Raw genomic sequence first — 22,917 nt, forward strand, 5'->3', positions numbered from 1 at the left:
TTGATTTAGCGACTGTTCGAAGTTACAATGGCACTGAAAAAAGTGACATACCATGGCAACTGGTTCATATTTATGACGGTTGTAAAGTCCCAGGGTCATGTGATCATCTTTTGCAACCTTCTGACAAGCAGTCAATGGGAAAGCCAGATTCACTTACCAACCATGCTACAAACTTAACTGTGGAAAGAAAGTCATAAAATGGGGTAAAATTAATAAACGTCTCACTTAGAAATAGAAATGTTGGGCTCAGTTGTAGTTGTAAGTCAGGGACTAACTGTAACTAAAAAAATTAAGTTCCCATGCTTTTGGTGCAGGCATGGCAAAAGATTCAGTTATATTTACTGTTTTGCAATATATCATACTAAAAATGTTTCATACTATTTCTAAATTCGTTTATGCAGGAGTGAGGGATTAGGTTTTTGCGAGCAAACATCAGTCCCCTGAACCTCAAGGAACTTATCACACACGCTGGAAATTGTTCCCTCGATGGGAGTCAGAGATACGGGGTCGCCACATGCATTGCCATATGATTTTCAGATCATTAAACCCAGGTTTACATCTGGACGCTTATCTCCTCGCCTCCTTTGTTCCCTCCCACCAAGGCCTGCAGGGGGGGCGCTTCCACACGACTCGCAGGGGTCTTCAAACTTGGCCCTTTTATGACTTGTGGACTTCAACTCCCAGAATTCCTCAGCCAGCAAAGCTGGCTGAGGAATTCTGGGAGTTGAAGTCCACAAGTCATAAAAGGGCCAAGTTTGAAGACCCCGTGAGCTTTAGTGCTGGGGACCTACTGGAAGGGAGCTCGGAGGCTCGGCCTCCTGCACGTAGCAAAGCAGCGCGCGGCTCTTCGCAGAAGCCGGTAAGTAATTGGGAAGGGCGCGTGCGCGCTGCCCTAACGGCCCCAGATTTTAGTGGAGCTTGCGGGCGGGGCGGGAGAACGGGGGCATTTGTGTCGCCAGCATCTGCCTTGCTGGCCTCAAACCCGGCTCTGAGGCTGAGCTGCGGATCCATCCAGCCGGGCTCCAAAAATCTCGGCGATGCATAAAAATGTAAGCCCTCAGCTGGCTTGGGTGAACTGCGTGCCGGGGTGAGGTATGGGCGCGCTTGGCTCTGAGTGGGAGCCGTCATTTCGCTCTGTGGGGACTTCGGTGATCAACCTCTGGTGGGCACTTTCGGGGCTGAGCCAGGGCGGGGATAGGATAAATCAGCGTGTGCGAATTTCCTTGAATTGCACCGGATTCTGTTGAATTGCGAGCCAAATAATGCGGCAACGGAGGAACCGGGAAGGAAGCCGGTTCTGTATTATATAATAATTGCTCCGTAGTCGTTTTCGTTTTGCCGTTACTTCATAAACTGCAGATTCTATTCTAGCACTTGATGCGGTGTGGGATATTCAAACCAAAGAGTAATGTTGGGGTGTTGCTTGTTTTTGCTTTCTTATCAAGGGTAGGATGTCTGATAGTCACCTTGATAAAGAAGGAACTTTTAATCAATTTCCCTTGAACAAGTTTTTCTACAAAATAATATAATAATCCTCAAGTCCAAACATTTTCATACACATATCCTAGATATAATTGGTGCAAAATCCTTGTGATTATGGCATAGGTAACCTAACTTTACCATTGATCAATAACCCTAATCTATATAGTTTTTTTGGGTGGGGTGGGGCAGGGAATATAATTGATTGGTGCACGAATTCCCTGGCAGGCAAAAGAATTTTTGTGTACAAAAAAAGAACAAAGACCCTCTAATGAAAAATGATTGGTGGTCTGTGGAAAACCACTCTGTGCATTGTGATTATTATAACTACTTGGTTTCAAAAGCAAGCCAAGAGGGATAAATCCACCCCATCCACAATGCCCAAGGCCTTGTTCTTTCAGTGACCTACTGTCAAGTTTAATAACATCTCTGATCTCTGATAGATTTCAAAAGTGTGGATCTAAAATATTCCTCAGCAATTTCTGAGGAATGCGTCAGGATAAGGGCCTTTTGTACCTTATTGTATAAGAGTGGAGCAGATTACTTATGGAAGTTATGGGTTCTCAGTTTCTGGAGACTTGAATAGCTACTTCTCAGGATCACTTAATTGATTTTCCTGAGATTGTAAAGGATAGTAATTCAGTTCTGTGTATGTTCAGAGAATAGTAAGAACAACAAAACTGCTTTTTAGGGTGAAGAAATTTACAGGTGGAGTGACTTATGCATCATGTTCTATTATTAGGAACAGTTGTAACAAAGCCATTTTAATACCATAAGTAGGTCCTTGTTTCAATGTTTCTTCATTCAGACCTCTGTGTAAAAGTTGGGTTGCTGTGGAGAACGTTCAGTTTTCTTCATGCAAGAAGTTTGTTGTATGATCATCTCATGCCAATTTATATCTATTTCTTACTTGTGGAGATTTATTTACTGCTTTATTGACTCAGGCTTCTAAGCTGCTTTCATCATATGCTGAAAGGATTAAAACAACAAAAAACAACAAAAGTCCAAAATCCATTCCACAAGAAAAAAAAACTATTTCAGGACAGGTATAATCATAGAGCCAAGTGTAAGGGGGTTTCATGCCCTATAAACTAATAATAATAATAATTAATAATAATAACAACAACAACAATAATAATAGGAAGGGACCTTGGAGGTCATCTAGTCCAACCCCTGCTCAGGCAGGAAACCCTATACCATTCCAGACAAGTGGCTGTCCAGTCTCTTCTTAAAAACTTCCAGTGTTGGAGCATTCACCATTTCTGGAGGCTGGTTGTTCCACTGGTTAATTGTTCTAACTGTCAGGAAGTTTCTGCTTAGTTCTAGGTTGCTTCTCTCCTTAATTACTTTCCATCCATTGCTTCTTGTCCTGCCTTCAGGCGCTTTGAAGAATAGCTTGACTCCCTCTTCTTTGTGGCAGCCCCTGAGATATTGGAACACTGCTATCATGTCCTTCTCTTCATTAAACTAGACATACCCAATTCCAGCAGCCGTTCCTTGTATGTTTTAGCCTCCAGTCCCCTAATCATCTTTGTTGCTCTTCTCTGAGTTTCAACATCTTTTTTACATCGTGGTGACCAAAACTGCAGTATACCAACTGTGGCCTTACCAAGGCATTGTAAAGTGATACTAATACTTCACATGATCTTGATTCTATCCCTCTGTTAATGCAGCCTACCACTGTGTTGGCTTTTTTGGAAGTTTCAGCGCACTGCTGGCTCATGTTTAAGTGATTGTCCACTAGGACTCCAAGATCCCTCTCACAGTTACTATTGAGCAAGGTACTGTACCTGTACATTTGGTTTTTCTTGCCTAAATGTAGAACCTTACTTTTTTAACATTGAATTTCATTTTGTTAATAGCGCCCAGTGTTCAAGTCTGTCACGATCCTCCTGTATCTTAAGCCTGTCTCCTGGAGTATTGGCTATTCCTGCCAGCTTGGTATCGTCTGCAAATTTGATGAGTTCCCCATCTATCCCCTCATTCAAATCGTTGATGAAGATGTTGAAGAGCATTGGGCCCAAAACAGAGCCCTGGGGCACCCCACTACACACTTCCTTCCATGTAGATGCAGTTCCATTGAGGACCACACGCTGAGTACGGCCGGTCAGCCAGCTACGAATCCATCTGATGGTGAAGCTTATCTAACCCACATTTTTCTATCTTATCAAGGAGTAGGTTGTGATCTACTTTATCAAATGCCTTACTGAAGTCCAAATAAATTATATCCACAGCATTCCTCTGGTCCACTAATTTTGTCACTTGGTCAAAGAATGCTCTATTTTTTTCTGTGTGCCTAGGTAGAAGAGCATTATTTGAAAAGGTGTTATTTTCCTAGTTTAATACTGAAAAAGAAATCTCATGGGATTCATTTTGAAATAAATATGTTTGGCTTCATGTCATATCAACAGCTCACTTTTTAAAAAAATTATTCCTTATAGATGTGAAGTTTGACATGGGAATTTCAGTAGCAGATGATAATCAGGATTTTTTTTTTAAAAAAAACCATGACCTCTAGTCGCACAAATCTTATTAGCTAGAATTCCAGATTGCTGAAATTTATCCATTTGGAATTATTATAAGGATTTATTTCCCTTCCAGATTCCTTCATTTTTATTATAAACAAAAACACTGGAGTCTTTCTTGGGCAACCTAAGCAAATGCAATACTTATTTTATTTCTTTTTTGATATGGCTCTTTATAAAATATTTTCCAGCCCTGAGTCATTCCTTTAAAAATGGAATTAGTCCATCTTATATTTGTGTTTTATTTTTAAACAGATGATATTCTGATATATGAGAATCTGAATGACTTGCAATAAATTTAGCTTTTATGATAGAAGCAGGAGTAAAGATTTGAAATTTAATCTATTAAAGTTCAAGCCCTTTGTTTGACTCATTCATGAACTACGCAATCATGCATTATGTATAAATTACAGCTAGTAGATTAATTTGTATACCCTAGCACAGGGGTAGGCAACCTTGGCTCTTTTATTACTCGTGGACTTCTGGCTCAGGAATTCTGGGAGTTGAAGTCCACGAGTCATAAAAGAGCCAAGGTTGCCTACCCCTGCCCTAGCAGAATGCTTACTAAAGATACGGAAGTGGATAAAAAAATTTTAAAAGCTATGCAAATGCTCTAACAGCTGCTTAATAAGACTTCCCTAAAGTGTGTGCATTTATGTATATTTGTGTCTGACTGTGCCTGTGTCCCCCTTCAAGTCAGTTGGTGATTACTGCCTGATCTAGTCCCTGCAATTTTCTTGGCAAGGTTTTTTGGATTGTTGGTATTTTTTTAACCTTCTTCCTGGGATTGTGAGTAACTGGCCAAGGTCACTCAGCAGGCTTTGTGCCAAAGGCAGGACTAGAACTGAAGGTTTCCTGTTATCTAGTCTGATGCCTTAACAACTACCCCAAATAGCCTCCCTAGACTTGTGGCAACTGAAATCTGGATTAACCCCAAACAGCTGGATTTTGCTTCAGTTGGATTATGACTGGCCTTGAATGTCCTAGACCTACTGACTAGTCAAATGCTGAACTATGGAGGAAACACATTTTTTCTTTGTCAACATTCCTTGAGTGCCCAGAATAAAGAAAATGTGATTATATGTCTGGCTCATCTGAAGAAAATGGAGAAAGATTGACTCACAAAGCATACATGAAAGAAAAGAGAATGGGTTGGCGGAAAAGTAGAACTGGGAAATTTTGTTGATGGTGATTTTGATGAAATCCTCAAAAACAACAAGGTGAGAAGTTTGAAGAACAAAAGGGCGCAGTGAGGGCTCATATGGTAGCAGAGAAGTATGGAGATGTATAGTAGATGGTATTGATAGAAACCTGATTCTTTTTTACCTAATTCCTCTTCCTTATTACTAACTCTTTCTGCAGTTTGCACGTTGCTTAACCTGGAAGGGACCAGCATGACAGATGTGTTTATATGTATTACATGGTCCTAGAAATTAATTTTCTTGGAACATTATGGTTCCTCCTCCCTTCTTAAATTGACCTCCCAATTCCTTGGCACTGACCTAGTCACCCTTCTGGCTTTAATAAGTTGAGGGAGAAGTTTTGTTTTTTGTTTTGCTTTCTGCTCTCTATTCCCTTTCAACTATACATATGCAAGGAAGGTCAAAATAGTTGGTCACAATGATGTAATTAAAGCCTTGGTATGTGCATGTTAGAGGGACGCAGTGGCTCAGTAGGTTAGGACGCTGAGCTTGTCGATCAGAAGGGCGGCAGTTTGGCGGGTCAAATCCCGAGTGCCGCATAACAGAGTGAGCACCTGTTACTCGTCCCAGCTTCTGCCAACCTAGCAGTTCGAAAGCACGTAAAAATGCAAGTAGAAAAATAAGGACCACTACGGTGGGAAGGTAACAGCGTTCCGTGCGCCTTTGGCGTCTAGTCATGCCGGCCACATGACCACGGAGACATCCTCGGACAAGCGCTGGCTCTTCGGCTTTGAAACGGAGATGAGCACCGGCCCCTAGAGTCGGAAACGACTTGCATGCATGTGCGGGGGAACCTTTACCTTTATGTGCATGTTAATGCATAATCAAAGAGAGCAGGACTTTGATTCCGTAGTCATGTTAGTCATCCTGCCTCTTAGACTCTCTTTCCTTGCAGAGACTCCTGCTACAGTAAGGAGACTGATAGTCCTCCAATACACAAAATAATTTGTGCCTCACTTCTGATGCAACTTTCACCGCTGTTTGGAAAAAAATCATCTGAAGTGTATGCATTTGATAGCTGAAATCACTTTAGCTTGGAATGATTGGCTAAATTAAAAGAGCATAATAATTAAGAATTATGTTAAGAATAATTAAAAAATATATCAACAGCTTCCTTACTTTTCAGTTGCCTCTGCATGTGAACTATGCAAAATTACTTTAAAATTGAGAGTAAGGAGTGTTTGATAGATTTTGCCCCATTTTCAACAACTCTTCTTTTGAATGGTGAACATTAGGGCGATGCTTGGAGAAAACACTCAAATCAAGTATTTACAGTTCAATTTTATGCAAGGTAACCATGGAGCATCTGCCCTAACATTCACAAATTGCTTTGACATTTGAATGCAAAAGCAATTTGTCAACTCTACTAAAGACCTATCTGGATTTTAAAAAGCAAAAGAAAACACTCTAAGCCAGGTTTGTATATACACGTTGATTACTTCACTGCTCATCCACACTTACAAATGTTCATGAGATACCACAAGAGAGAAAATTCATACTACCATATATTAAGATAATATGGTTTTGCAATCATTTGCAAATCAAGACAGAGAAATCAAATGGGGATGTGTCTCAGGTGAACTAATGTCTAATTTAGGATAAATATCTTTCTGGCAAATAAATTGCATTGGTTTTTCAGTTACTAATTAAAAGTTTTTTTTTCAAGAAGTAGAATAGGATTCAACAATAACAAAAATGGACAATAAAATTAATAAGCATCAAAGGTAAATCAAAGTACCTGGCTGGAGGATATGTGGGACTGTCATTGTGACATGCAGAACCACATAAATATTATTCCTTGTCTGAGTGGCCTTGTGAATGAAGCCTAGCAGAGGCTTGTAGTGAACTATGCTGACTTGTACAATTGTCTTCTTTGCAGAGGTTTGCCATACTGAGATGTTCCAATTGATTAGAGATGGTCATTATTACAGGATATAAAATGAATTTTGGTTTGGATTGTTTTAGAATTCATTAAGAAGTTTTTTTTTCCTGTTTCAGAGGTTTATTTATTGGAGCAAGAATTTCCTGTGAGCCAGTAAAGCATTTTGAGTTTGTAGTCCCAACAACTGAAAGGCTTGGTATATTGAAAAAACTAAACACACACATAGCAACTCTTCTTTATGGGTTACTGATTCTGGAAACAAAGCAGAAAGGATGAAAAATAATGTAATCCAAGCAAATGGTTATTGGGTAAGCCTTCATCCTTGTTATGTGGGAGGCAAATGCTGTGGGAATGCCAACTTAGTCTAGTGGTTAAGCCACCTGGCTAGAAAACAGGAGACTGTGAATTCTAGTTCTGCCTTAGCCATGAAAGCCAGTTGGGTGACTCTGAGCCAGTTGCTATCTCTCAACTGCTAAGCTTGTAAGCCGCCCTGAGTCTTGGGAGAAGGGCGGGATATAAATGGAATTAAAATAAAAAATTAAAAAAAAACTCAACTCACCTTACAAGGTTGTTGTTGTGTAGAAAATAGGAGGAAGGTATATTGGATATACCTTGAGTTATTTCTAAAAATAATAAAGGTGCTGTATGAGTGCTAGGATGGTCTTAGCTACAACTTTCTGATAAGCTGCCAAGCAGGCATAGTATATCAGTTATGGCATGCTGCAGTTCTAAAATTTATTTTACTTATTTGCTTATAGCCTGCTTTATTGTTCTTACAAATAACTCAGAATGGCAAACATAACACACCTTCCTTCTATTTTTCCTTTAACAACCTTGTGAGGTGAGTTGAGCTGAGAGAGAGTGATTGGCCCAGCTGGCTTTTATGGCTAAAAGCTGATTCAGAGTTGTCCACAATTGCTACTAGTCATTGCCACATACCTATGCTACAAAAGGGTTGATGGTTGATCAGACTTCCTGTTCTGTGCTTTGCTGTTTGAGGCCCCTAACCATAATGTTAAAATTCACAGATGTATAAAAGGAATGCCTATGCCACCCTCCCCAAACAACAGATGCATATGTTCCCCTCAAGTGCAGTGCCGGAGAAGTCGGCTTGAGCCTTAAGGTAGGACTAGAACTCTCTGTTTCCTGCTTTCTAGCCTAGTGCCTTAAGCACTAGACCTAAATGAACAGATGAATTGTCAAAGAGCAGCATTTTTTTGAATCACCTGATTTTGAGAGGCAGTTTTCTATTGATGCATAACTGCATTTTAAAGAGCAGTTGCTTAAATTCTTCGCAGATCTTCTGAAATAATGGATTCCCTGAGAATCTTCTTGTTCTGTGTGAAGAAATCAGGATTTGAATACAGTGGTCTTCCTGAGCATGTAGCTTCGTGCAGTATGGTATCAGACGGTGGAACCAGAGCAGATTGGTTGTTGGATGAATAGATTACAAGAAAATGGCAATAGATTTAGGGAACCAACTCAGTTTAGAACTTTACTAGCAGCAGTGAAACGTCTAATTGTGCTCTCATTTGACCATAGAGATACAGTAGGTCTGATGGAACTTTTGTGTGAACTCAGGATCCTATTACAGAAATTAAGCCACCTTTCAACAAATGTGATACAAAATCAATGTGTACACTAAGTGTAGGGAAGGTTACATAATGCCTGTGGGGTGTTTTCCAATCCAACATGCATGAAGTATTGATACTTATGCTTTTTACTTTCTTACTGGGGGAGGGGGAAGTGCTTTAAAGATAGATATTGACTCCTAACAGTTTGTCATATTTTCTTGAATTTCAAACATTTTTTGAATATTTTATCCAGTTTTCTAGATCTGAAAGTCCCTGAAGAAAAGTTCTTGGCAGTGGCTTCCTTATTGTCTCTGTTCAGAAATGCAACAACTTATACAGTATGCTATGATCTGTCAACGATTGCTGAAAATCTGTTCTACAGACAGACATGCTGAGAGGGACTCACTTTTGTTTAGAGTAGTGCAGCAAATACAATGGGAAAATGGCAGCAGCTGGGCAGAAGACTGGTGGCCTTGCCTTTCTGATACTAGTATTTGGCTTAGAATGGCATGGAACAAGACATCTTCAGACATGTTCTTTGCCTTTAATGCGACTACCCAATTCACCACCGCTGCTCATACATCCTTGCCAGTTTCACTCAGGATATTAATGGCTACAGTGCTGGTCCTTATGATTGCCATTGGATTCTTAGGCAATACTATTGTCTGCTTGATTGTTTACCAGAAGCCAGCCATGCGTTCAGCAATAAATCTGCTTTTAGCTACACTGGCTTTCTCTGACATTATGTTGTCTTTAGTCTGCATGCCATTTACTGCTGTCAGCATTATTACAGTAAACTGGAATTTTGGAGCTCACTTCTGTCGCATATCTGCTATGCTTTACTGGTTTTTTGTCTTGGAAGGCATCTCAAAACTTGTAATCATTAGTGTGGATCGATTCCTCATCATTGTCCAGCACCAAGACAAGCTGAACCCTCGTCATGCCAAAACCGTGATAGCTGTTTTATGGGTCTTCTCGTTCTGTATCTCTTTCCCTTCCGTTGTCAGGTGGACATTTGTGGAAGTGCCAAGCAGGGCTCCCCCGTGTGTCCTTGGATACAGTGAGTTCCCTGCAGACCGAGCTTATGCAGTGATGCTGCTTGGGGCCACTTTCTTTATCCCTTTTGGCATTATGTTGTATTCTAACCTTTGCATCCTAAACACTGTCCGTCAGAACACAGTCCGGATCCACAACCACACTGAGAACATCTGCCTCAGCCAGGTGAGCAGGCTAAGTCTAGTGGGACTGCAAAAGCCTCACCACATTAACGTAGATATGAGCTTCAAAACTAGGGCATTCACTACCATCTCTATTCTGTTTGTTGGCTTTTCCCTATGCTGGCTTCCTCACACAGTCTTTAGCCTGATTATCAGTCTTCAGACAACGGTTCTATTACAGCCCTTCTTTCTATATAACTAGCACTTACATACTGTGGCTGAGTTACCTCAAGTCTGTTTTCAACACCATCATCTACTGCTGGAGGATCAAGAAATTCCATGAGGCCTGTCTGGAGTTCATGCCAAAAAAATTTAAAATCTTTCCTCAAGTGCCTGGAGGGACAAAACGGAGAATAAGGCCAAGTACAATATATACCTGCAGTTATGCTGTATCCAAAGCTGGAATGAATGAATTCAAGTTGTGGTTTAATGAACTCTAGGTAGTTCATCCTGGTAAAAAAAAATCCTGGGTGAGTGGTTAGTTCTGAAATTAGAAATATTTCTTAATACTGCCTTTAATACTGTTAATACTGTCTACAGTACTGTTGTATGTATTAGGTATGCATCATATTTGAGGTTTGTCCATGTTTCAAGTTGAATTATAGCACATTATTATGCTACATTATCCTAATCTTACCCTCAGAATAAGAGAAAGTGTGGTTTTATCAAATATACTGCCAATAATAACACTGTCTTTGTAATTGTATTTTCTTCCAGTTAAAAGAATAAACATTAACATGCCTGCTTTTTAAAATTTCAGTAACCTTTCTATCAAATTGGGTTGTCTTGCAAAAACAAGTATCAAACTGCAATCTGATCTTACAGAGACAGCTGTTTTTGCACAAGTACATTTTGACATTTTACAACTGAAGTTAGTTTAGCTCTCTAGGTCTATCTTTTAAATAATGGAAGAGAATTAGGGTTCAGATTATAGAACATGGATGATTTAACCTTCCTCCCTGCTACAGTCCTTACCAAAATTGCTTCTCCTTGCACACAAAACCCATAGAAAATTCCCTCAAATAAATATTGTGGTCATCAAGATTGTAACAGAAGGAAATCAAATCAATCCCTTTTACCTACACATATGCAGAACAGTTCTGATTGTAATTGTTTTGATTTCAATGGAAAATATGCAACAACCATGACGCAGTTATTAAATTATTAAACAGTGTTTAATACATGTACTCCCTGAGACATGACAGGTCACTTAACGACCTTTTGAAGTTACAACAGACCCTGAAACTACATACTGTACTATCCTGTTTCAAAGTTACAAACAGCTGCAACACTCCTGCGGTCATTCACTCTTAGGACTGACCATGGGGATGCTGCAGCACCTCTCTACCTCTTCCCTCATCCTACTCTGACAGGCCTGTTCCCCTGCCTCCTGGAGGGAGCCAATGTTTTCAGCGCACTCCGACAATATGTGTCAGAAATGGCAGCTGCTTTCAGAGCTTTCTGCCCTGATTGGCAGGCCATTGGGAGAATACAAACCTCCTGGCTTTGCTAGGCTTTGGGAAACCAGATCAGGCACACTAAGGTAACATCTTCAGGACAAGCTTACCAAAACCTTTCCTTTGCTTAGCCCCCTCCCTCCCCCAGAAACCCATATTTCCTCAGGAAAGGTGGGGGGGGAAAGCTGGCACTCCCTTTCAAAAACCTCGCTTGCTAAATTCACTGCATGCCTGGAAAAGGGTGGCAAAAATTTCTAAGTTACTGTCCTTGACTCCAAGCTAAAGAGTAAGCAAAGAAAATCTTTTTTGTAGCATGCCTGGAACAGCTGAAAACATCTAAAACAGGGCTTTTCAACCTTTTCACCAATTGTACCATTTTTAGGATATGGCAACATCCGAGTACCACCAGTCACCTAGCAATGTGTCAAAAACCTGATGACCAAGAAAAGAAAAAAGTGATGAAGTACAGGTAGTCCTCGACCTACAACAGTTCACTTAGTGACTGTTTGAGTGCCCCCCCAAGCCACAGATGAGCAAGACACCTGCCTGCCCGCCCGGTGGCGCTCTTCCTCCTGTCTGAGGTTTTCATTGTTGTGAGCATTTCTGTTGAGGATTGGCAGTGGGGGTGGGGTGGGGTGTGTTTGGCTTTTATTTCCCCTGTCTGCTGGGTGGTTGCAGCAGGCTTTGGTCACTTCACATGACCCTGGATCACTGTGACTGCCATAAATATGAATCAGTTGCCAAGCATCTGAACGTAAATCACAAGACCCTGGAGATGCTGCAACAATCCAGCTGATCGGTGCTTCTTCTGGGCTCAGAAGCACCAGGATCAGCGCGAAGCTCCAGCTAGAGCCTGGCGCTGATCGTGGTGCTTCTACTGAGCCCTGACAGCCCTGCAGCTCCAGCCATCTCTCGCTCAGGCTTGTGTGGTGCTGCCACCCATTCAGCTCATTCCTCTCCCCTGCTACCACTTTTCTAGGATGGTTGCGTACCACCTGTCAGGTGCCAATACACCACAGGTGGTACCCATACCACTGGTTGAAAAGCCCTGCTCTAAAACACAAATGCAACAAATGGCTACAGCAGAAGCTGGGTGTTTGTTTTTTTAAATTCCATTTATATCCTGCCCTTCTCCGAAGACTCAGGGCGGCTTACAAGCTTAGCAGTAGCCTTCATTCTATGTATATGCCTGCTTATTAGGGCTTTCACACCACACCCCAAGCGGCATTATTACAAAGTCAGCTTATTGCCCCCAACAATCTGGGTCCTCATTTTACCTACCTCGGAAGGATGGAAGGCTGAGTCAACCTTGAGCCTGGTGGGATGCGAACCTGCACTAATTGCAGGCAGCTGGTGTTACTTAAGGAGGCATTAGCCCACTGCTCCACCAAGGATCTCTAAAGGCAGTCAGGTAGCAAAAAGCTTGGAAACCTGAAATCTATTAACAAATTTAGCAAATAAGGTATTTAAAAGGGATAGAGATTGGAGGACAGGGGCCTGAGTTTAGTTTCACCATCTAATAATGGGTGGGGTAGGGTAGGGAAAGATTAATAAGTTTGTCCCTCCCAGGTTGTTGTTTTTTCTTTGTTGAAGAAATGTCTTTCTGGGGGAAGGAAGGGGCTAAGCAAGGGAAAGTTTTGGGAGCTCATCCTGAAGCTGCTGCTTTGCATAGCCATGGCTGATTTCTCCAAAGCCTGGCAAGAGTCAGCAGATGGCCAGTTGATCAGAGTGAAGGAGTCAGCAGATGGCCAGTTGATCATAAATGTGGCTTCACCTGCCAAGCACGGAGGCTTCCCTGGTATTGGAACAGAGTGCTAGGCGCTTATCTAGTTAGGCTCTTCTCTGCTTTGCAAAGCTTTTTGCTGCTTGTCTGCTTCATTATGGATACAGCTGTTATTTGGAAATTTCTCAGCTATGCAAGTCTTTGGAGTATTCCTTTCTAGGCTTCTCAGGAGTGGGTCTTCTCAAGAGGCCTTAATTGGAATAATGCTTTTCTAGGATGGGTTATGATAACAATAGGAAAGAAGACAGGTGACCAAATCCTATGTCCCACTTGACCAATAGTTCTTCAAGTGCTTCATGTGCATTGCAGTCCTGTCTACATATTTCTCCATTGCAAAGACTGGGGTTTCTCCACATTAAGAATGATATTTTGGAGGGGAAATGGAAATGCTTTCTTTAGTCCCATCCTTTCTCCCAATTCCCCAGGATCAGAGGGAAGGCCATTGAAGTCTTTGCAATTAAAGTTGTACTGCTCACAATCTTATCATAGGAAGGCTAGGGATAGATGGGCATTGCCTGATTCTAGTTATTTTCATGCCTAAATCTCCCATAAAAGAATGTGAATCTGAATTGCTATTATCTTTGCTTCAGGAAACTTCAAAATCATGAGATAGGCAATTCTCCCTCCAGCAGAGAAATGGAAGAATAGAACTACCATGTTGGCCATAAGAAATGAGGCAGCAACATGAATTGTGATTATTGTTCCCCTGCTGCAGCCAAGCTGGTATGGTATGAACTCTCCAAAATTAGCAATGGTGTCTAATCTGAAGCAGATTCCAAACTAAGACAAAAACTTATATCAAGGGTCTCTCCAACTCTGAAACTGGTCTTTTTTTAAATCTAGAAGAAAGCTTTTACTACAACTAACTTTTACTTAATATGGACTAATAGTTCAAGAAATTAATTGCTGACAAATTAGCAATTCCACTGCATTCTTTTCTGATTTTGCCAAGAAGACATGATTTGCCTTTGGCTTCCTACAAGCCTCATAGCCAAGACGTAATTATGATTTCTCTTTTGAGCACATTCTTTCCTCCCTTTGTGCTATCTCATTCTAATAGTGTTTACTGGATGAACAAATGATACACTTCACATATGTATAGTTTTGGAAGATGGTTAAAATACCACTTCCTTATGTTTCCTTCATTTGATCTCAGTATACATCACACATAAACAAGGGGGATTTCTCTCCCCCCCACCTCCAAACTTAGCTAGGGCAACCTACCAAACCTGAACTTAGGTAGTAAATGCAACATGCTAAGCTAAAAGCAAGCAAATCCAATGATAACTTCTCAGCCAAATGTAAAAAAGAAAAACTTAACATATACAAATGTTAATTCCAATAGACAAATTCTAGGGAATGGAATGGTGCACCGATCTTATCAAGCACAATAAAAAACAAAAGAACAAATTTAGACCTCAGTGAAGTTAAAAATATCACAAATATTGAGGCTTTGTTGTGAAGCTGCATCTTCACAAGGATAGATTTTTTTATACATATTCATGTTATTATCCAAATTAGGTAACATCCCAATCCAATTGGATTTAGTGTAATTGAAGTAGATGGCAACTGTTGTCTAGAAAACTATACAGACTTATGCATGTTGTTACAAGGAATCAAGAAGGACTTGAAGGGACAAGTATATACGTTAAACCAAAGTGATTAGTAACTTGAAGAGTCCTTGGTGCTCTCTGAGCTTGTTTTCTTGCAGACATTTCATTACCCTGATGATGTTACCTAATTTGGATAATAAAATGTCTGCAAGAAAACAAGCTGGGAGAGCACCAAGGACCCCTCATGTCAACCTTAAGCTATAAATATTATCCTTTAGTAGTTATTAGTAACTGTTAGCCCTAGAAGCTGTATGAGAGTATAGCTGGTGAGCTGCTTGCTAATATACATTAATAAGCATGCAGATAATACAAAGTTTATTCTTCCAACCTTTTAGTGGTAGGGTGCTCATTTTCTAGACTTAATAACCGTAATGTTCAATAGGTATGAAAATCAAAGTACCGTATATACTTGAGTATAAGCCGAATTTTTCAGCCCACTTTTTGGGCTGAAAAAATCCACTTCGGCTTATACTCCAGTCAACAAAAAAAAAAGAACTTACCGAGGACTTGCGCGCGGCCGAGCTACTTTGCCTGACGCTGCTGGGGTCGCCCGGGCGCCTCTGCTCGCCCTCAGCAGCACCTGGCCCGGAATCACATGCGAAACAAGCCCGGCAGAGGAGCCGGAGCGGCGAGCAGAGGCGCCCGGCCCAGATCCTGCAAGGCCCGGCCGAGACGCGCCCCCAGCAGCGGAGCTGCTCCGGCTCCTCTGCCGGGCTTGTTTTGCATGTGAGCTACTTTGCCTGACGCTGAGAAGACCCGCTTGGGCACTCGGGTTGGTGTCAGTCTCCGCAGGCCCTTCTCGTTTCCAGGAACGTCAAGCGCGCTTGGCTCCCCACCCCCACGGCAGGGCAGGGCAGGGCAGAGCAGAGACTTGCTCGCCCTTCTGACGGCCCTGAAGAGAAACGAAGGGCTTGCAAACTCCCCGCGAGAAGCTGGGCGAAGCGCGCGGCTGGGCGAGTGTGTGCCTGCGCGCGTATTTACGAAAGAAACGCTCCGAGAGTTCTTCTTTCTCCGCCCCCTTGGGGGGAACTCTAGCGACTGCTGTAGCCGCGCTTCTCTTCTCGGCTCCGAAAATAGGGATTTCTACTCTCTCTCTCTCTCTCTCTCCCCTCCCCACCCCGCATTCTCCTGCCTCTTCGATTGCGACAATAAAAGGGCGAAGGGTGCGCTGGTTTCTTCCTCCTTCCTCCCCCCCTCCCCTCCCCTCCCCGATTGTCAGGTGAGGCAGCTGGAGGTCTGGCCGGGAGATTGTAGCCGTTTTGAAACACCGCGTCTTGAAACGCCCGATCAGCTGATTTTCGGGTGGAAGAGCCGCGGCTTGAATCTGTTTGCATCTGCCTGAATTAGACCGAAACGGCCTGAATTTGACCAGAGTTGCTTTGTAATGGCTGGAGGAACTGCAGAGGAGGTCTTGCCGGGAGATTGTGGCCGTTTTGAAACGCCGCGGCTTGAAACTCCCGATCAGCTGATTTTCGGGGCGGAAAGAGCCACTGCTTGAATCTGCTTGTATTTGTTTGAACTTAACCAGAAACGGCTCGTAATGGCTGGAGGAACTGCGGAGGGAGTGAATGCTCCAGCCTGGAATATTTGGAAAGGCTGGGGGAACCGGATGAACTGCAGCTTAAGCGACTGTTGCCGGAGGAGCCATGGCTTGAAACGCCCCAGTTTTGGGGCAGCGTTTGCTTGTTCCCTCCCTCCCTCCCTCCCTCCCTCCCCTCTAAATCCTTCCTTCCTTCCTTCCTTCCTTCCTCCCTCCCTCCCCTTTCCCTCCTCTCTAAATCCTTCCTTCCTTCCTTCCTTCCTTCCTTCCTTCCTTCCTTCCTTCCTTCCTTCCCCAGCCCTAATCCGGAAAGTGGAAGGAAAGAAGAGTAAAGGCTGGGCGGAGGAGGAGGGGAAGTTTAAAAAGGGGGCGGCGTTCCCTTTAAAAAGCCGCCCGCCACGCCGCGCTCCCTCGCAGCACTCGCGGCGGCTGGCTTCTTGGCTCCCGGTCTCCCCCAGGCTTCCCGGCTGTGATTGGCGAGCGAGCCTCCCGAGCTCCGGCGGCCGTGACATCAGCAGAAGCGGAGCAAGCAAAAGCGAAGGGGGAAGTCTCCCCTCGTCCCGGGAGACTCTCGCTTCCCCCCACCCCCCACCCCCCACCCTCCCTACATCCCGAGCCTTCCAGATCTTCGCCTGCCTACTCGCGAGCAGGCATGTTTTCCAGCCAATCCGGGCCTGGGAGCAGGGCGCCGGCGGCACGTCCACTTTCCCCGCACTCTCCGTTCAGACGGCGCCCTTTGAGCCTGGAGTGATGCGGACGTCGGAAAAGGGCGCCGGGCGAAAGCAGCGAAGCGGGATCGCCGCGTGCCCCCCACTCCTCCTCCTCCTCCTCCTCTTCTTCTTCTTCCTCCTCCTGGTCGGCTTGACACCCCCATTTCGGCTGCTTCGCAAACTGCTTCCTCCACCCCACCCCACCCCACCTCACCCCTCCCCGCAAAAGATGCCGGGGTCGACAGCGTTTTTTCTACCCGGAACAAGCAAACACGCAGGCAACCCTGCACTATTCAGCTCAGTGAAGTCACGCTTGAAACGGCTTGAAACGCCCGATCAGCTGATTTTCGGGGCGGAAAGCGTGCGGTGTTGTTGTGTTTTTTTTCCTCCCCCCGAAAGTGAACGGCAGCTTTCCGTACTAGTGTATTGGCATGTCAAGACACCAGCACAAAGACCAAGGTACAAGGAGCCCTCCTTCAGTCATTATTGAAACATTTGATCAGCCCAACTTCTTCTTCTTATTATTATTATTATTAAATCTGTTTTTTAACCAAGCGTGACTTCACTGAGCTGAATAGATGCCGGGGTCGACAGCGTTTTTTCTACCCGGAACAAGCAAACACGCAGGCAACCCTGCACTATTCAGCTCAGTGAAGTCACGCTTGGTTAAAAAACAGATTTAATAATAATAATAATAAGAAGAAGAAGTTGGGCTGATCAAATGTTTCAATAATGACTGAAGGAGGGCTCCTTGTACCTTGGTCTTTGTGCTGGTGTCTTGACATGCCAATACACTAGTACGGAAAGCTGCCGTTCACTTTCGGGGGGAGGAAAAAAAACACAACAACACCGCACGCTTTCCGCCCCGAAAATCAGCTGATCGGGCGTTTCAAGCCGTTTCAAGCGTGACTTCACTGAGCTGAATAGTGCAGGGTTGCCTGCGTGTTTGCTTGTTCCGGGTAGAAAAAACGCTGTCGACCCCGGCATCTATTCAGCTCAGTGAAGTCACGCTTGGTTAAAAAACAGATTTAATAATAATAATAATAAGAAGAAGAAGTTGGGCTGATCAAATGTTTCAATAATGACTGAAGGAGGGCTCCTTGTACCTTGGTCTTTGTGCTGGTGTCTTGACATGCCAATACACTAGTACGGAAAGCTGCCGTTCACTTTCGGGGGGAGGAAAAAAAACACAACAACACCGCACGCTTTCCGCCCCGAAAATCAGCTGATCGGGCGTTTCAAGCCGTTTCAAGCGTGACTTCACTGAGCTGAATAGTGCAGGGTTGCCTGCGTGTTTGCTTGTTCCGGGTAGAAAAAACGCTGTCGACCCCGGCATCTTTTGCGGGGAGGGGTGAGGTGGGGTGGGGTGGGGTGGAGGAAGCAGTTTGCAAAGCAGCCGAAATGGGGGTGTCAAGCCGACCAGGAGGAGGAAGAAGAAGAAGAGGAGGAGGAGGAGGAGGAGTGGGGGGCACGCGGCGATCCCGCTTCGCTGCTTTCGCCCGGCGCCCTTTTCCGACGTCCGCATCACTCCAGGCTCAAAGGGCGCCGTCTGAACGGAGAGTGCGGGGAAAGTGGACGTGCCGCCGGCGCCCTGCTCCCAGGCCCGGATTGGCTGGAAAACATGCCTGCTCGCGAGTAGGCAGGCGAAGATCTGGAAGGCTCGGGATGTAGGGAGGGTGGGGGGTGGGGGGAAGCGAGAGTCTCCCGGGACGAGGGGAGACTTCCCCCTTCGCTTTTGCTTGCTCCGCTTCTGCTGATGTCACGGCCGCCGGAGCTCGGGAGGCTCGCTCGCCAATCACAGCCGGGAAGCCTGGGGGAGACCGGGAGCCAAGAAGCCAGCCGCCGCGAGTGCTGCGAGGGAGCGCGGCGTGGCGGGCGGCTTTTTAAAGGGAACGCCGCCCCCTTTTTAAACTTCCCCTCCTCCTCCGCCCAGCCTTTACTCTTCTTTCCTTCCACTTTCCGGATTAGGGCTGGGGAAGGAAGGAAGGAAGGAAGGAAGGAAGGAAGGAAGGAAGGAAGGAAGGAAGGAAGGAAGGAAGGAAGGAAGGAAGGATTTAGAGCGGAGGGAAAGGGGAGGGAGGAAGGAAGGAAGGAAGGAAGGAAGGAAGGAAGGAAGGAAGGAAGGAAGGATTTAGAGGGGAGGGAGGGAGGGAGGGAGGGAGGGAGGGAACAAGCAAACGCTGCCCCAAAACTGGGGCGTTTCAAGCCATGGCTCCTCCGGCAACAGTCGCTTAAGCTGCAGTTCATCCGGTTCCCCCAGCCTTTCCAAATATTCCAGGCTGGAGCATTCACTCCCTCCGCAGTTCCTCCAGCCATTACGAGCCGTTTCTGGTTAAGTTCAAACAAATACAAGCAGATTCAAGCCGTGGCTCTTTCCGCCCCGAAAATCAGCTGATCGGGCGTTTCAAGCCGCGGCGTTTCAAAACGGCCACAATCTCCCGGCAAGACCTCCTCTGCAGTTCCTCCAGCCATTACAAAGCAACTCTGGTCAAATTCAGGCCGTTTCGGTCTAATTCAGGCAGATGCAAACAGATTCAAGCCGCGGCTCTTCCACCCGAAAATCAGCTGATCGGGCGTTTCAAGACGCGGCGTTTCAAAACGGCTACAATCTCCCGGCCAGACCTCCAGCTGCCTCACCTGACAATCGGGGAGGGGAGGGGAGGGGGGGAGGAAGGAGGAAGAAACCAGCGCACCCTTCGCCCTTTTATTGTCGCAATCGAAGAGGCAGGAGAATGCGGGGTGGGGAGGGGAGAGAGAGAGAGAGAGAGAGAGAGTAGAAATCCCTATTTTCGGAGCCGAGAAGAGAAGCGCGGCTACAGCAGTCGCTAGAGTTCCCCCCAAGGGGGCGGAGAAAGAAGAACTCTCGGAGCGTTTCTTTCGTAAATACGCGCGCAGGCACACACTCGCCCAGCCGCGCGCTTCGCCCAGCTTCTCGCGGGGAGTTTGCAAGCCCTTCGTTTCTCTTCAGGGCCGTCAGAAGGGCGAGCAAGTCTCTGCTCTGCCCTGCCCTGCCCTGCCGTGGGGGTGGGGAGCCAAGCGCGCTTGACGTTCCTGGAAACGAGAAGGGCCTGCGGAGACTGACACCAACCCGAGTGCCCAAGCGGGTCTTCTCAGCGTCAGGCAAAGTAGCTCACATGCAAAACAAGCCCGGCAGAGGAGCCGGAGCAGCTCCGCTGCTGGGGGCGTGTCTCGGCCGGGCCTTGCAGGATCTGGGCCGGGCGCCTCTGCTCGCCGCTCCGGCTCCTCTGCCGGGCTTGTTTCGCGTGCGAGCTACTTTGCCGGCCGCTGCTGAGGGAAGATCTCTGGAGAGGAGCATAAGGTGAGCTGCTGCATTTCCCAGCCTCGGCTTATACTCGAGTCACCAACTTTTCCCACTTTTGGGGGGTAAAATTAGGGGTCTCGGCTTATATTCGAGTCGGCTTATACTCAAGTATATACGGTATCTGATTTCTATTTCTATCATCTATGGTTTCTGCCTTTTAAGAAGTCAATCGTAAATGCAGATGGCCTAAAACATCTGGCATGTAGCTGAGGGGCCAGTTTCCTGTTCTGCTTTAAACACCTACCCAGTTTCATCAAACAACTTGCCAGTTTCTTTGTATATGTGCCTAAGACAGCTATGAACAGCAGAGATGCTATTGTGTGCATTCCTTTAAATAATTCTATTAAGCTGAAAAATTGAAGGAGCTGAACAGAAGAGATTCATTCTAAGACTTCCATGTGGTATAGAAAATATGAAGCTATAGAGTGGAGAAACCTATACACTTAAGCAATAAAGCAAAAGTTATGTTCAGAGCTTGAAAAAAACATCTTATCTTTAACCACCTGAATACTCTTTTCCTTTCTTCCCTATTAAGAGAATGGACTTCCTTGCTACACTGTGAAGTGTGTGAAAAACTCTCCACCTTAAAAGAGATAAGTGGGTTTCTAAAAGAAAGCTTTTCATTTGCTGAGCTTTCTGTAAACTTTATCCTATTCTTGTCAGCAAAACTTGCTAAAAGACAACCTTGCTTTCAGTTGAAATGGGCTCCCAAGAATATGTAGAAAAGCCTGTTCCAAGTTTTAATAAAACAAATTAAAGCTGTAATTCATAAGCTAACCCAAGAACACAGTGCCTCCCTCTTTAACTTGAGTAGTAACACTGAACTGGAGAAGCAGGTATGAGTTTGGGGTATGAGAGAGAAAGAGAAGGGGAAATATAAATGAAAAAGCAACTTCACGTCATCATCATTTTTGATTTTGTACTTTTAAACTTATTTGCATATGTATTCAGAGTTGGTTCTGACTGGATGGGCATATAAACTCTGCAGATTAAAAATGCAGAAGGTATTATAGATACCTGGCAAGTTTCAAAGAGTTTGGCACACTGTTTCAGAATCCATGAAGTAATTTATTAACTGTTACCAAGCATGCTCAGCACCTTTAGAAGTCACCTGTTGATTTGATTTTTTCCCATTTTGTTATCCCTTAGAATGAAAGTTTTGATGTCATTCCTGCAAAGGAGAGGCACTGGTTTCTTTGCTTGCAGGAAAGCTTAACAATGGCTCTTTGTAATGATAGGTACAGACTCTTAAACAAAAGAAAAAACACTACCCAGGAATCGCTGATTAGTTATGTTGGTTCTAGAGAATGTTGAGATATAAAAACCTTTTCATTCAACAGCATTTACATAACAATTGCATGGTAATAAATAAGTCATTACAATTACTACAGTCTGTTCCACCAGACCTTCCCCCAATCCCAAACGTTATATGCTTCCCACACATTTTGACTTACTCCTAAGGTTGGAAACAGTGAGTCAGTGGTCTTTGCATTGTCTTGCCTTGCTCATAACTAATGCAGGAATTACTAAGAGTTCAGTGCTTCCATCAGTTTGTAATAGGTGAACATACAAGGCAGAGAAAGGAGGAGAACAAAGGCTCAAAAGTGCTTCAAATATTAACCGTATTGAGAGCACAGAATGTGATGCTGTCCCCTCTCATTTCAAGACCAGTCGATAACAAAGTTCAGTGCAAATTTTAATTAAAAAAAAAAGTTCTTCCATGCTGAACCACTCACCGTTCCTGTGAGGAAAGGATCCATTCTACATAAAGCCCTGTAATTTCTTGTGCCGTTATTTTTTAAAAAGTCCAGTGGCTATGTTTCACATTGAGCTTGTTCCTTCCCATCAAAGGCCAAGCCAGCCTCTTCTTCTTGATTTGTTCTTTTTCTAGCAGATTCTCTTTTGTGACTCCAAGGTATCCAACACTAGCACAGCCGCTGACCCAATTCATTTCATGTCCGTCCACTGGAGCTGGATAAATGATGGTTTGTGTTGGAATTCATAAGCCTCTTTGTAGCACAGTGCGTGTGGACCACAGTGTCATTGGGATACCGGACAAAGGCAGGTTCACTGAAAGGTTTCTGGCACACCTGGCAGAGTTTTTTGTCAGAGAGAAGGATTGGGCTTTCTCTTAGTTTCACCTAAAAGCAGCAACAAGAGAAACATCTGTAAGGTTGTTCGAATTTTGTTTTTGCAAAAGCCACTATTGGTGAGATATGAAGTTGACTACAGGAGGTTGAATGACCATTTTCTTACACCAGCTTCCTGCATTCATCGAGATATAATTCTAACATTCCTTTAGGGAAATCATAAGACTTAATGGGAATGATCGCAATAGATCTTTGGCAGCATCCTGGGAGTGAGAGGAGGAGACTTTGTATCTTTCTGAAAAGGCTTCTTTCAAGGATTGGTTGGATTCTTGGAAAGCTTGGGAACCTAATTGCAGTGGAAGGGAGAAGCAAAGAAAAATCAAGAAAGGTAGACCCACCCACCCACTCCTGCTCACACTTCTTTAATACAGATGTAGCACAGGAAGAAGAGAGAGGAATCATAAATAAGTTATCCTGTACATATGAACCACAAAAATTACTGTGTGTTGGTCTATGATTAATT

The 22,917-nt window shown here is 44.3% G+C and overlaps 3 protein-coding genes across 9 annotated transcripts in view; 1 reads left to right on the forward strand and 2 right to left on the reverse strand.

The window, feature by feature from the left end:
- Window positions 1–88: 88 nt before the first annotated feature.
- LOC308667893 (uncharacterized protein) lies at window positions 89–22,178 on the reverse strand. 4 transcript variants are annotated; one of them, XR_014026414.1, is made up of 6 exons: window positions 22,041–22,178; window positions 21,240–21,286; window positions 10,107–10,212; window positions 8,315–8,425; window positions 2,251–2,448; window positions 89–177 (listed from the first exon to the last, which is right to left on the reverse strand). XR_014026414.1 is itself a non-coding variant. In XM_081327472.1 (5 exons), exons 1-5 carry the CDS (start codon window positions 22,062–22,064, stop codon window positions 7,325–7,327), a joined length of 354 nt encoding a protein of 117 aa, XP_081183598.1. In that variant the 5' UTR covers window positions 22,065–22,178; the 3' UTR covers window positions 6,624–7,324. The 4 variants fall into 4 exon arrangements, 1 of the variants encoding a protein (XP_081183598.1); XR_014026415.1 differs by having other exon boundaries at window positions 8,315–8,475; XR_014026416.1 differs by lacking the exons at window positions 89–177; window positions 2,251–2,448 and adding an exon at window positions 6,624–7,340.
- Window positions 3,636–10,086, forward strand: GPR45 (G protein-coupled receptor 45). The gene is made up of 3 exons (XM_081327471.1): window positions 3,636–3,653; window positions 8,117–8,211; window positions 8,916–10,086. The coding sequence occupies exon 3, from the start codon at window positions 8,984–8,986 to the stop codon at window positions 10,079–10,081; it is 1,098 nt and encodes a 365-aa protein (XP_081183597.1). The 5' UTR covers window positions 3,636–3,653; window positions 8,117–8,211; window positions 8,916–8,983; the 3' UTR covers window positions 10,082–10,086.
- The window catches only part of TGFBRAP1 (transforming growth factor beta receptor associated protein 1), a 31,650-nt gene continuing 30,057 nt past the window's right edge, over window positions 21,325–22,917 (reverse strand). For 3 of the 4 annotated variants that reach the window (XM_081327464.1, XM_081327465.1, XM_081327466.1), the window contains one exon: window positions 21,325–22,445. In XM_081327464.1, coding sequence (XP_081183590.1) covers window positions 22,257–22,445 — 189 coding nt within the window. In that variant the 3' untranslated portion in view covers window positions 21,325–22,256. Of the gene's footprint in view, window positions 22,741–22,917 lie in introns of all 4 variants that reach the window. The other variant, XM_081327467.1, reaches the window with a different exon arrangement.

This window comes from Vipera berus, assembly GCF_964194415.1.
Source record: "Vipera berus genome assembly, chromosome: 4".
Taxonomy (NCBI): domain Eukaryota; kingdom Metazoa; phylum Chordata; class Lepidosauria; order Squamata; family Viperidae; genus Vipera; species Vipera berus.